Below are 14,786 nucleotides of genomic sequence, written 5' to 3'. Positions count from 1 at the left end.
TTTAAGTTACCATAGAAAACAGGTCCTGAATGCATGAAACCACATGTAGCATCACTGAGAGAACCTGCAAATATGGTGTACACTTCATAAGAACCGGAGATTAGCCTAATGCTGGAGCAGGACAAGAACTGGACCATATTTAATTTGCCCTTTTATGTGGGGATGTCCTGACCTGCATGGTTCTGTCACAGTCAAATGAATTCATTTCAACACAGTGGCAAATAATGCCGAAATCCTTTGATACGTTTCCCCTTTATACTAGCTGCAGGCTCTATCTGTCACCCTTCAAATCAGTTAATGTCAGTATCTGTATGCGGATTTAACTGTGAATACCCAACATTTAAAAGGCCGTACTAGTAAGGGCCAGATCCACAAAAGAGCACACCTTAACTCCCACCCACATGAATGGAAGCGGAGCTGTGCTAAAACCATGCAGCCTCTTGTGGAGCTAATGCCTGGGTGCTCTAGTTCAGTCTCAACACCATTGAGGAACAATCCAGTTTCCAATACAACATGAGTTATTACCAGAAAATGTATAGCAGAGGCCACACTGCATCACTATTACATCCCATCATGCAACCTGCTTAATATTAAAATAATTAAGGATAACAGGGGCTGCCTACTGCACTAGGTGATGAATCATATGTAGGGATTCCGGTTTAAGGTTTTAACTGAAAAACACAAGGAAAAACAGCTGACTGGTCATCTTGCACTTCTAGATAAAACCAATAAAAATTGGCAATGCAGCATGATTCCCTATTGGGTTCCATCTCTTGTAGGGGTAATGGGGTAATGCAAAAACTGGTGCAAAAAAAACCCACAACAAAATGTATCAAAGAAGAAATTCCCTTTTTCTAGTTTCCATGGGAATTGTTTTCTTTGCTTAATCTTGTCTTGCTTTTAGCACCGGTTTTGCCCCAGTTATTTAGCACAGGGACTTTAACCTACTTTACCCAAACATCTGGGGTGCGCAAAGTGGGGGGCGCAAGATTTTCTGTTGGGGGGGGGAGGAGCGTCTGTTACAGAGGCCCCGCAGACATTTAAAATAAATGCCGGGGATCGCGCATGGCCTCTGTAAACTTCAGCGATGCCTCTCGATGGCAACCGGCATCAAATGCCATAGCAACGTGACATAATTTGACGCCGGAGCCACGCAGAGGGGGTGCGGGGCGCGAGCCGGAGGGAAGAGGAGACAGGAGGGCACATTAAGGAAAGTTTGCGCACCCCTAAAGGGCCAATTCATGTGGGCTTTTAAAAAAAAAATTAACAAAGATTTGGAGCAGGGGTTCTTCGCAGCTGAACCCCTATTCGTTTCAGTTCGGCGGATCCCCTGCTTCCCGAGTTAGACTTCCAAAGGGGGTGCCGGTATCTGGGCAAAGTTTAAAGCTCCCGTGTCACGCGGGACAATAGGAAGCCGAACCTGATGACGTCCCGGTTAACTATTGGCCCGCGGTGCGCGGGAGCTTTGAAACTCCGCCATTACGTGAACCATGCGAGCGGAGCGGCTACCGGCACCCGCTATGGAGGTGAGTATCTCTGGAAGCAGGGGGTCCCCAGCGCCGAAATGAATGGGGTTCAGCTCCAGAGACTCCATGTTTCAATCACGTTTTAAAAAAAACAAAAACCGCCAATTTTGATTGTCTCTTTAACATGGTTACTCGTGCAATAATGGTTTTGCTCACTACTAGTTAGTTACATGTGATGGTAAATAACAACAAGTGACTCTTGTGCCTCTCTCAAACCTAGAGCAATTACAGGCCAGATTTTCTAAACAATGTGAAGTGAAAAGACTTCGGTCTTAGCGTGGTTTAATAAATATGGCCCTATACCTTTAACATGATCTCGCACACTATTTTAGTATTTCATGGAAAGTGGGAAGTGCAGGTCAGCACACAGCGGGATGATGGACAACACGGTTCAGAACACCCTGTGCTCTCCACCCAAACTGTGATTTATAGGCCCTTATTCCATAGTGCAATAGTTCCAATCCGGGGCAAATGTTGGCAGGAACTTCGTAGTTGGTAATTAAAACAATAATCTTAATTACTGAGCCACGTCTGGATGCCCAGAGTTGCATATAAATAACATACGAGGGAATATTTAAATTAGCATATTGCCCAGGAATCTCCGGGGTGTTCACCAGTGTCTCTCCACATGTGTTATAGAGCAAGGGTGTGCAAACTGGGGGGCGTGCATGATTTGCAGGGGGGCCCGCAGCGCTTACAGAGGCCCCCGCGCTCTTCCCCAAGGCATTAAAATTAAATGAGGCCCCTTACCTCATCTCCGGTAGCTTCGTCCGACGCGTCGCCATGGCAACGCAGCGTCAAAGGGCGCCACGGGGCCACGTGACGTTGCATTGCCATGCGTCATATGGCAGCGTGACGGCAGAAACGCCGGAGACATGGTAAGAGGGGGAGCGCGAGCAGGCGGGGGTGAGCCGGCAGGGGGAAAACTTTGCGCATCCCTGTTACAGAGGAGTGTTTTGGGAGGTATATATAAGTAAATGGGTAATAAAAAGCAGGGATCAGTGCAGACGGCTTTGTTAACATAATAATAATAATTATTATTATTATTATTCTCCTGTATACTCCTGGTAAGGGGCAGCTATTGGTGCAGCCCATAAAATAAAACGCAAAGCAAACCCACAAATAAATTACAAAAGGAGGAACCAAGTCTACAAAAATATATATATATATATTGACCCACAGGTAAGGTAACAGCAGAAGGTTGGCTACAGCCCTTTGCACTTCATTCCTAAACTTAATAATTGATTGTGGGACGTAATGATGACATTTGTTTAGCAATCCTACTGGTTGGCACAGCTTGAAGTGGAAAAACAAAACAAAAAAAAAGACTTGGCATTGTGTTAAACTTGGTGTTGCCAAGGACATTACCGCCAGCGTTTTATCCTGTCAGATTGGCTGATGGAGAAACGTGTCGTCGGTTTCAAAACTCCTGAATGAAATGGTCTTTTTACACACCTGAGCAGCCTATAAAAATCACGTCCAGCTGGAGATATTACTTAATATTAATCTGTAGCAGAATTACCCAATCATTTGTCTTGATTAGATACGTAGAGGGGAGCTACAGTATGTATTTATCAACCACAATTACATGCAGATTTGGTATATAGGCCCATACTTCATATATAGCTATGTATATGTAGCAAATGGAAATATTACTGTATGCTCATTTGCATGTCTTAGACAAGTCTGCAACTCTGCCTTTCACCATTATCACCCAGCACACAGCACTTACACTGCAGCAAGGGATTCTGGGAAATGACATGCAAATGAGCACACAGTGCCACCTTTTGCTTCAAAACCATATACCATGGTCCCCTATAAGCTTATGCTTGCTGCATTTCACAGCTTTTGAGCACAGCCAGGGTTAAGATGCATAGCCAGGAAACCCATCCACAGAGCCGTGACACACACACACACACACACACACACACACACACACACACACACACACACACACACAATATGCTTCCCAGTGCTGGAGAAGAGTTCAGCCCCATTGAAAACAGCGGGAGTAAGATCTCTAGCAAGGTGAAGACTGCTTCATAGTATATGGAGTAGGGGCCACAGGGAGATTCTTACTACGATGTAAAAATGTTTTAGTTACTTGCTATGTTAGTTCAGATGCCGACAGCTGAAGTAATACAGGAGGCCACATGCAGACTTCCTCCTTAGGCTTGGGAGCAATGAGTTGAGATGGTCAGGAAGGAGTTCATGAATGGTTGACACTGTTTGAAGCAGCACTATATCGCACAAATTGTAAATGAATTTATTTATTTATTTTGACACAATGGTTGTCACTGGCTAGTGTCAACCGACAGGAAGCCGCAACCATTGTCCAATTATGTAAAATAATCTATTTAAAAAACTAAAATTCTAACAGCCGGAGGATTGCTGCTTTCATGTATCAGCACCACTTCTTGTGCAACTTTGAGTTAGGTTACTAAGTATATTACACCTGACAAACTTTACACCGTGCTAAGGTTCTGTGCAATGGATCCATTCAATGGACCCTGCAATAATTCTAAGGTTACAGCTCCATTGCCAGGAAATCTTTCCAAGTTCCTCCTAATGGAAGATGAGCTGAGGGGTTAGAACAGTGGCATTTCGCCAGTCCCGGCCTGTACTCAGAGGCCTGTTTCTCAGAAGTACGGTTACCGCTGAGGTTGGAATGTCAGGAGTTTACTATGTGTTATGGCCATCCAACATATACAACTGACAGTCAATTCTACTGCTACTTTCAAGCGGCAGTTCAATTTTAGCCTGTGTTAATTGTCTTCATTTCACAAACATCATGGTCCATTTCTACATTTGCGCTCCGCTTCTATCCTGAGAAAGTTTGATGCAAGAATATGTTTGTGGAAATTCTGAAAGGAGTTTCCGCAGTATGGAAATAATCAATGTTTTACTCCAAAGTCCGCTGTAGCTGCACGACCTCCACATTACTCAATGTGACTCAATATATACCCTGACGGGCTGCGCAAAAAGAGAGAACTTCCTGCCTTCTGTTTTTACAGCAAATATTCCATTGCGAGCCCATTATTTGTGGTTGATTGCACAACGAGTGATATGGATATGTGCTCGGTATAATCAGACTTGAACTCTGTGACGCATACATTAATGAACGTAGGATTGGATGACGCACATATTTTTTTTTGATCTTCTGCTATCACCGAGTCCTTATGTATCCTTTTATATATTTGTACATTTTGGGAGAAGGAGCGGTGTGAAACTGGTTCAATTCCCCGTGTCAGCTCCTTGTGACCTTGGGCAAGTCACTTTATCTCCCAGTGCCTCAGGCACCAAAAAATAGATTGTAAGCTCCATGGGGCAGGGACCTGTGCCTGCAAAATGTCTCTGTAAAGTGCTAAATAAAACTAGCAGCGCTATACAGGAACATGCTATTATTATTTATTTTAGGTTTTATGCCACGTTCAAACTGGCGGACAATTTTTGACGCACTTAATCCTTTTTGGGGTCACATACTGTAGGAACATTATTTTTAGCACATATCATTAATATCTGGATGCTTAGCGCAATATTTCTGTGCACCGAATAATAATAATAACAATAATAATAATTGTATGCTGATGGGGCAGAATGAGACATTTCAGGTTAGTACTGTACACCGGTGACAGAAGCGCAATTTAAAATGATATTTATGTGCGCCAATTTTGCATGAAAAAAAAAATGTTTTTGTGATGCATATTGCTAAAGCCCAATGGGGGGCTAGATGGGTTATTAATCATGAAACTGTGACAGTGCCGATCAGCGCACTATCGCACGGAAACACCCCTTGATCTGCACGATTACCGGTTAATAAATAATAAATAATCCGCTTTGTATCAAGGAATCTGTTACAGTCATGCTGCTTCTCAGTGATGCATCCTTCACACCTGCAGCAAACGTATACAGTACATCGCGCATCAAACACTGGATGCAAACCTCTCAGGCAGGCAGAGGCAGGCAGGCAGAAGGGCAGGCAGGCAGAGGCAGATTCAGGCAGATAAGGGCGGGCAGGCAGACGCAGGCAGAGGCAGATTCAGGCAGATAAGGGCGGGCAGGCAGACGCAGGCAGAGGCAGATTCAGGCAGATAAGGGTGGGCAGGCAGACGCAGGCAGAGGCAGATTCAGGCAGATAAGGGTGGGCAGGCAGACGCAGGCAGAGGCAGACAGACAGAGGCAGATTCAGGCAGAAGGGCGGGCAGGCAGAGGCAGGCAGATGGTTAGAGGCAGGCAGACAGGCAGAGAGAGGGAGGCAGACGGGTAGAGTCAGGCAGACAGATAGAGGCAGGCAGACAGATAGAGGCAGGCAGACGGATAGAGGCAGGCAGACGGATAGAGGCAGGCAGACAGGCAGGATTAATCAGATCAGTCTCATTGGTTTATTTAATGTATGAAGCAGATTTTTTTAATTAAAAAAAAAATGGTCTGCAAGAGCTGCGCATGAAACAGCACCATTAAAAAGACACGTAAAATCACCCCGTTACTGTGAACGGGAAGTTTATCTTTCAGACATTTGCTGCAATTTGTGTCATTTTTAAATGCTGCAGACACAAAAAAATGTAAATCTCAATATTATTGGGGGCATTGTATTTTATTGGCATAACCATAATTTATGGTTATGGTTAATGTGTGGTTCAAACCTATCCCAGCTTCATATTGCAAAGTCAGTATAACCTGTCCCACCCTGATGAGACCCAAAAGGTTGAAAATAGCTGTCTGTGAGTAGGTTTTACTGGCTCCACACTTCTTTAACCCGGGCGGTGCTGAAACGCTGTATAAGGCCGCGCTTATAGTGCCGGTGACGCAACGTCGCCCGAAAACATACATTGCCGCCGCGTGCACTTGCCGTCGCGAAAATCTGAAGCCGGCAAAATTTGATTTTTCAAGGGCCGTCGCGTCACGTGATGGCCCTTGAACAAATCAAATTGGCGGAATCCCGCAACCCCGCCGCCCGGCGAAACATAACTTTCGCCGGTGGCGACGGGTGACGTCACACGCCGTGTCGCCTGTCGCCAACGACGGCACTATAGGCACGGCCTTATACGGCAGGCATAAGCTTATGGGGGGCTAGTGACACTGAGCTCATTTGCATGTCATTACCCAGAATCCCTGGCTGCAGTGGAAGCACTGTATATTAATAGATAATGGGGGAAAGCAGGAACGCAGACCTGTCCGAGAGATGTGAATGTACTCACATGAGGATGTGTCGCTGTTGATCGCCTCTTCTCCCTCGACCACTTGCCCTCTTGACCTCATTCCCTCCCATCTCCTAAAACCTCTTGCTCCTACTATAATCCCTACGCTCACACACATTTTTAACTCCTCCCTCTGCTCTGGAACCTTTCCATCCTCCTTCAAACATGCAACAGTCATACCATTACTCAAAAACACCAAGCTTGACCCTACCTGTCTTTCTAACTATCGACCTGTCTCCCTCCTGCCTTTTGCCTCTAAACTCCTTGAACGTCTTGTGTTTTCTCGCTTGCTCCATTTTCTCAACACCTATTCTCTCCTAGACCCTCTACAATCTGGCTTCCGCACAGCTCACTCCACGGAAACAGCCCTCACTAAAATAACTGACGACCTCCATGCTGCCTAAGACAGAGGTCATTACACTCTGCTCATATTACTCGACCTCTCTGCAGCATTTGACACCGTGGACCACCCTCTTCTTCACATTCTCCATACTCTTGGTATTCGGAACAAAGCTCTATCCTGGATCTCATCCTACCTCTCCTATCGTACTTTCAGTGTCTCTTCTGCTAACACCTCCTCCTCCTCTATTGATCTCTCTGTGGGGGTACCCCAGAGCTCTGTTCTGGGACCTCTTCTCTTTTCTCTGTACACACTCTCTCTAGGTGACCTAATAACATCTTTTGGGTTTAATTATCACCTCTATGCTGACGACACACAAATATACTTTTCAACACCCGACCTTACACCTGTAGTACAAACCAAAGTTTCTGAATGTCTCTCTGCTATATCATCTCCGTCGCCTTAAATTCAACATGGCTAAAACAGAGCTCCTCATACTTCCTCCCAAACCTGGCCCTACTACCTCCTTCCACATTACTGTTGGAACTACGATCATTCACCCAGTAGCCCAAGCACGCTGCCTAGGGGTCACACTCGACCCCTCTCTCACATTCGCCCCTCACATTCAAAACATTTCTAAAACCTGTCGCTTTTTCCTCCGCAATATAACTAAGATACGCCCTTTCCCCTGTTGCTCGACTGCTAAAACTCTGACTCAGGCCCTCATTCTCTGCCGTCTTGATTAATGTAACCTCCTGCTGTCCGGCCTTCCTGCCTCTCACCTGTCTCCCCTACAATCTATCCTAAATGCTGCTGCCAGAATCACTCTACTCTTTCCTAGATCTGTCTCAGCATCTCCCCTCCTGAAATCCCTCTCCTGGCTTCCGATCAAATCCCGCATCTCACACTCTATTCTTCTCCTCACTTTTAAAGCTTTACACTCTTCTGCCCCTCCTTACATCTCAGCCCTAATTTCTCGTTATGCACCATCCAGACTCTTGCGTTCTTCTCAAGGATGTCTTCTTTCTACCCCCTTTGTATCTAAAGCCCTCTCCCGCCTTAAACCTTTTTCACTGACTGCCCACACCTCTGGAATGCCCTTCCCCTCAGTACCCGACTTGCACCCTCTCTATCCACCTTTAAGACCCACCTTAAGACACACTTGCTTAAAGAAGCATATGAATAGCACTTTGGATATTCTGAACACATGATACATAAAGCTTGGCCCCCTGCAGACGCACTTACCAGAACTCCCTCCTACTGTCTCTGTACGTTCTCCCTACCTAACAATTAGACTGTAAGCTCCTCGGGGCAGGGACTCCTCTTCCTTAATGTTACTTTTATGTCTAAAGCACTTATCCCCATGATCTGTTATTTATATTATCTGTTATTTATTTGATTACCACATGTAATCTCTACTACTGTGAAGCGCTATGTACATTAATGGCGATATATAAATAAAGACATACAATACAATACGGTATTTGTTTTTGCCATTTTATTAGCAAAACTTGCCACCTTTCACAAAATAAATCAGCAGCACCAGCTTCACAAAAGTTGGGGTCAGCGGTTGGTGGCTTGTGGCAAACTTTCAAGTCAAGTTGCCACCGCCCATAAATGTCCACAACCCGCCTACATCGAGAGCTTACCATATGGTTTTGCATATTTCTAAGTCTTACTGTTAACCACATTATAGACTCCTAAAATGTTTTGATGTGAACTGCATACCCTACATGCCACGCTATATATAAAATGCTAGATTACTATGCACAGTATGTCAGCAATTTCTTTTGCAACTGACTTGGTAACGCTGTTGAACCCCAAAATAACTATCTGATAATATAATTCAACATTGTATTTATTATGATTTTTTTTTTTTTAATCAACTCATCAATCCTTTTTTTATCCCCTGTTTTTGTGTAGTATGAAAACATTGTTGAGTGCATTTTCTGTGGCTAGAATAGAGGAGAAGGAGTGGCTCAGTGAGTAAAGACACTGACTGGCATTGAGTTTGGAACCTGGTTCAATTCCCGGTGTCAGCTCCTTGTGACCTGGGGCAAGTCACTTTATCTCCCTGTGCCTCAGGCACCAAAAACATAGATTGTAAGCTCCACAGGGCAGGGACGTGTGCTTGCAAAATGTCTCAGTAAAGCGCTACATAAAACTAGCAGCGCTATACAAGAACATGCTATTATTATGAGAGCCCTGGTGACATTATTACAATCTAATGTTTTTTTTTTTCATGTGCATAAGGAAGAGGAATAAGAAGCTGATATCAGCAATGTGTGTGGTAGCCACGTTAATGCAGCAGTCCACGCTGATCGCTATTTGATTACTTACCATGATATTTACATTTTTTAATCTGATGCTATGCTTAGGGAGGTTAACATGAAGCTCTCCCCAAAGCCCAGTGCAGTCTAATGTTTACCTCTGTAATCTCAAATTTTAGACAGGAAAAACACCATGATTGTTAACACTAAAAAAATAAAATAAAGAGCAGGAATAATATAGGAGTTAAAGTAATACAAGCCTCTGGGGGGCGGGGCTGGGTGGAGGGGGCTTATAGCTGCTTTAATGCTTCAAATATGGATTTGGGACTACTTTTAAAAACCCTAAATAGCATATTTGTTAAAGTAAGATGACAATTACATAGGGAATAAGTTACATGTAGGAAGAACATATAAACGTGATTTGTAACACAGATTGTAATTCCTGAATTCCTCGTCCAATGTGCATGAGCTGGTATTAGGAATATCCCTGCTTCAGCACAGGTGGCTCAATCAGTGGCCCTTGAGGACTGGAGTTGGCCACTCCTGCTCTAAACCTTCTTTCACAAGCTAGTGAATAATAACGCGTTTACCATTCCCAACCTTGTCCAACCTCTCTCTGACCCAAGAACATTTAGTAAATAATTAATAAGCTCTAGGAGTGACTTTTGCGTAAGACAGATCTTAATAAAACTATATATGTGGATCCGCTTGAATGCCTGTTCTTTTGGGGACACAGTGATCATGTTTGTTTGTGTGTATGTAACAGTATATATATATATTTTTTTTGCCACTGTTACAAAATATTAAGGTATTTGTGTAAAAAAATAAAAGGTGCCTGCAGCTCAATAAAGTTGTCAGACTGAATATTCAGGTAGTATTATATGTAATATCCAACACTGCATTGATTTGCATGAAGCCATTTTTGGAGGTAATAATGAGATCTATACATCTGTAAAATGCTGTAACTTTGTTATGCATGTAGGCCCATATTTACTAAACAGTCCTATTCTGTGACAAGCCTTCTAGTGCAAGAAAACATTTCATGGCCCATTTACTTGAATGGCCCATGTGTCTTATGTCTCAGCACCGTTTAGTTGTGTGGCCCACCATTGTGCCATAAAATCACACACAACTTGATGCTGCTCACTGCAAAATATTAACACATTCTGTATTTATAATAACCACAAAAAAAACCAGCCAAGGAATTCTCCTAGTGTGGTACTGTACTGTGTGGCAGAAAGTCTATTCAAGCTGTGTGAACGCCACGTGGATCAAAGTAAAAAAACACTGCAGTAGTGACAATTGTCCACCTTAAATACAGATCGGCATATTGTTTATGCAAATAATAAAAGTAACAAGAAACCGATTATTCCCCCTCACTGTGCCTCCACCATAACTACGCTTGTAGTGTTAGGGTTTACAGTATAAGTGCAGGCAATGGCTAATGTTTGGGAAAAACACACACACACCCATTCATTTAACCAACCAACAGTTCCAGAGCAAACTCAATGAATATTCGCATACACTACAGAACATGAATAACAAGCAGCTAGATCCACAAAAGATACACACTTGGTATTTTAAATAGCCCATATAAAGATGCATTTTATATCAATCATGCTCCTATGGTGTCATAGCTGTTTTAACCATGGTATGAAAAATATGTTATTACATAGTGTCCACCTGATTATCAGCACATAATCTATAGATGCAGACACTGCAATACTATAGCACAAGCAATAACCATGTTATCAGACGCGTTTATTTCTGCGCTAAGGATTTTCAGCACTATATTGCAAAAGGCAGTATTACTTACAGATAGAAGCTTTCGAAAGAACATGGCATAAACATCTGAACCCTAAGCGTTTCCATCTTTTTTCCCCCCCTTAAGGTGCTCTGCAAGCCCTTGGAGAAGAGTGAAAGTCAAATGAAGTTCTGGCAGTGGATGTGTCACTGGGGGTGGTTCCTGATAAGAGTTTAGCAACTCCAATCCAGAAACAGCTCTATGCATGAACGGTGCCCTACTGTCTGTCTGCAATTACAGACCTGTTTAATCCAGCAGCTACCTGGGAAAGAGTACAAACCTTGTAAAGAGCTCAGTACACTGATAAAACAAGCTGTGTTTATGACTTAAACGAGAGCTCCCATGTCAGCTACTGTAGCGCTCCAGTATCACCCACATTTTATGGAGAATTCAGAATTGTATCAATCCAACAAAATCAGAAAAGGTTGAAATCTTAGGGGCAGAGTGTCACATAAAGATCACAAGGTGGTCACAGGGCATAGCATTGGTGATTAGCAAACGGAGGCCTGATTTCACAGGGAGCACCAAATACTATTCATATTTACAGCGCGCATTCACCTCCACTTTCATTATTATTATTATTAGAGGTGGGCGAAGCAGTCCAAATCCGGTTCTGAGTTCCGAAGGGGGGGGGGGGAACCAGCTGTGTATGGGGGGAAATCGGAGATATGAACGGGGGGAGGGGGACCGGAGCTTGTGTGTTGTAACAATCTGCTGGTGTGCTGTAACAATCTGCTGGTGGGCTGTAACAATCTGCTGGTGGGCTGTAACAATCTGCTGGTGGGCTGTAACAATCTGCTGGTGGCTGTAACAATCTGCTGGTGGGCTGTAACAATCTGCTGGTGGGCTGAAGCCGGTTGTAACAATCCGCTGGTGGGTTGTAACAATCCGCTGGAGGGCTGTAACAATCTGCTGGAGGGTTGTAACAATCTGCTGGAGGGCTGTAACAATCTGCTGGTGGGCTGTAACAATCTGCTGGTGGGCTGTAACAATCTGCTGGTGGCTGTAACAATCTGCTGGTGGGCTGTAACAATCTGCTGGTGGGCTGTAACAATCTGCTGGTGGGCTGTAACAATCTGCTGGTGGGCTGTAACAATCTGCTGGTGGCTGTAACAATCTGCTGGTGGGCTGTAACAATCTGCTGGTGGCTGTAACAATCTGCTGGTGGGCTGTAACAATCTGCTGGAGGGCTGTAACAATCTGCTGGTGGGCTGTAACAATCTGCTGGTGGCTGTAACAATCTGCTGGTGGGCTGTAACAATCTGCTGGTGGGCTGAAGCCGGTTGTAACAATCCGCTGGTGGGTTGTAACAATCCGCTGGAGGGCTGTAGCAATCTGCTGGAGGGTTGTAACAATCTGCTGGAGGGCTGTAACAATCTGCTGGTGGGCTGTAACAATCTGCTGGAGGGCTGTAACAATCTGCTGGAGGGCTGTAACAATCTGCTGGAGGGCTGTAACAATCTGCTGGTGGGCTGTAACAATCTGCTGGAGGGCTGTAACAATCTGCTGGTGGGCTGTAACAATCTGCTGGTGGCTGTAACAATCTGCTGGTGGGCTGTAACAATCTGCTGGTGGGCTGTAACAATCTGCTGGTGGGCTGTAACAATCTGCTGGTGGGCTGTAACAATCTGCTGGTGGCTGTAACAATCTGCTGGTGGGCTGTAACAATCTGCTGGTGGCTGTAACAATCTGCTGGTGGGCTGTAACAATCTGCTGGAGGGCTGTAACAATCTGCTGGTGGGCTGTAACAATCTGCTGGTGGCTGTAACAATCTGCTGGTGGGCTGTAACAATCTGCTGGTGGGCTGAAGCCGGTTGTAACAATCCGCTGGTGGGTTGTAACAATCCGCTGGAGGGCTGTAGCAATCTGCTGGAGGGTTGTAACAATCTGCTGGAGGGCTGTAACAATCTGCTGGTGGGCTGTAACAATCTGCTGGAGGGCTGTAACAATCTGCTGGAGGGCTGTAACAATCTGCTGGAGGGCTGTAACAATCTGCTGGAGGGCTGTAACAATCTGCTGGAGGGCTGTAACAATCTGCTGGAGGGCTGTAACAATCTGCTGGTGGGCTGTAACAATCTGCTGGAGGGCTGTAACAATCTGCTGGAGGGCTGTAACAATCTGCTGGAGGGTTGTAACAATCTGCTGGAGGGCTGTAACAATCCGCTGGTGGGTTGTAACAATCCGCTGGAGGGTTGTAACAATCCGCTGGAGGGTTGTAACAATCCGCTGGTGGGCTGTAACAATCTGCTGGAGGGCTGTAACAATCTGCTGGAGGGCTGTAACAATCTGCTGGTGGGCTGTAACAATCTGCTGGTGGGCTGTAACAATCTGCTGGTGGGCTGTAACAATCTGCTGGTGGGCTGTAACAATCTGCTGGTGGGCTGTAACAATCTGCTGGTGGGCTGTAGCCGGCTGTAACAATCTGCTGGTGGGCTGTAACAATCTGCTGGTGGGCTGTAACAATCTGCTGGTGGGCTGTAACAATCTGCTGGTGGGCTGTAACAATCTGCTGGTGGGCTGCTGAATCCGCGGATGGATTGTTGTTGTTGTTTCAAAACAAAAAAAACCCACAAAAGGTGAATCGCCATTTCTGAGACTGATCCGCTGAAATCCGCAGACCAAAGGAACCGGACGATCCGGAGCAGATCCAAATCTGCCCCCAAAATGTGCCCATCTCTAATTGTTATTATGATCGTTCATTTGTAAAGCGCCAACATATTCCACACCGCGGTACACAGGGGGTACAGAGATGTGATATTGAAATACAGAGTTACATGCACATAAGGACAAACATGCGCAGAGAGGTAATGAGAACCCCGATCCTGAGAATCTACAAGCTCATTATTGTTACGCTGTAATCAGTGGTGCAGTCAATGACTAGGGGTCTTGAGGACTGGAGTTGAGAACCCCTGAATTAGTCGCTTCCTTAGAACACAAATCATAACTATTGAGAATCTACAAGCTCATTATTGTTACGCTGTAATCAGTGGTGCAGTCAATGACTAGGGGTCTTGAGGACTGGAGTTGAGAACCCCTGAATTAGTCGCTTCCTTAGAACACAAATCATAACTATTTCTTATCTAAAATTCACACGTAAGAGAGATGCGTCACCAATTCCTTAGGCCGAGATTATACTTGCGACGCGCCGCCGCAACAATCTGATGGTGGCCAATGAAAGGGCACATAGTGTGCGCGTGACCAAAAGCTACGGAGCGACAGACTGGTGAGGAGACAAATGAAGTTGTTTTTGGAACGCGACGACCGCGTCACGTGAGTGGTTCAGCCAATGAGGGTGAACTGCTCACATGACGGCCACGCCTCCGCCACACCTTCCTGTCGCCTCCCGATGCCTCCAGCGCATGCTTCGATGTCATACAGTTGCGCACGCTGCCAGTATAATCGCAGCTTTAGACTTCATTTAAATTACTGGACTCTAGGAAACCTTAATGTAATTCTGCAATGTCAACTTTCCAAAGAAATAATGTATCTTTGCATAACAAAACATTTAGAGTAAGGCCTGGGACATAGAGGGTTCAGCCGCGCTCCTGCTCTGCCTCGCCTGCTGAAAACTGTGCTTTTTTCTGTCCTTGCAGGTGAGGCAGTGAGCGCGCTCTGTGGGCGGGGCAGAGGCGGAGCGGAGGCGTGTCA

General features: G+C 45.1%; 1 protein-coding gene across 4 annotated transcripts in view; it reads right to left on the bottom strand.

Moving 5' to 3' along the window:
• Positions 1-14,786, bottom strand: part of MITF (melanocyte inducing transcription factor) — a 169,407-nt gene that overhangs the window by 62,562 nt on the left and 92,059 nt on the right. Inside the window, exon 1 of one of the 4 annotated variants that reach the window (XM_075574298.1) lies at positions 11,151-11,288. The exons of the other annotated variants lie outside the window; for them this stretch is intronic. Coding sequence (XP_075430413.1) covers positions 11,151-11,206 — 56 coding nt within the window. The 5' untranslated portion in view covers positions 11,207-11,288. Of the gene's footprint in view, positions 1-11,150; positions 11,289-14,786 lie in introns of those variants that run through there. 4 annotated transcript variants of the gene reach the window in all.

This window comes from Ascaphus truei, chromosome 17 (genome assembly GCF_040206685.1).
Source record: "Ascaphus truei isolate aAscTru1 chromosome 17, aAscTru1.hap1, whole genome shotgun sequence".
In the NCBI taxonomy this organism is placed as follows: domain Eukaryota; kingdom Metazoa; phylum Chordata; class Amphibia; order Anura; family Ascaphidae; genus Ascaphus; species Ascaphus truei.
Note: the sequence above shows the minus strand (reverse complement) of the source record. Positions and strands in the feature narration are given on the sequence as shown.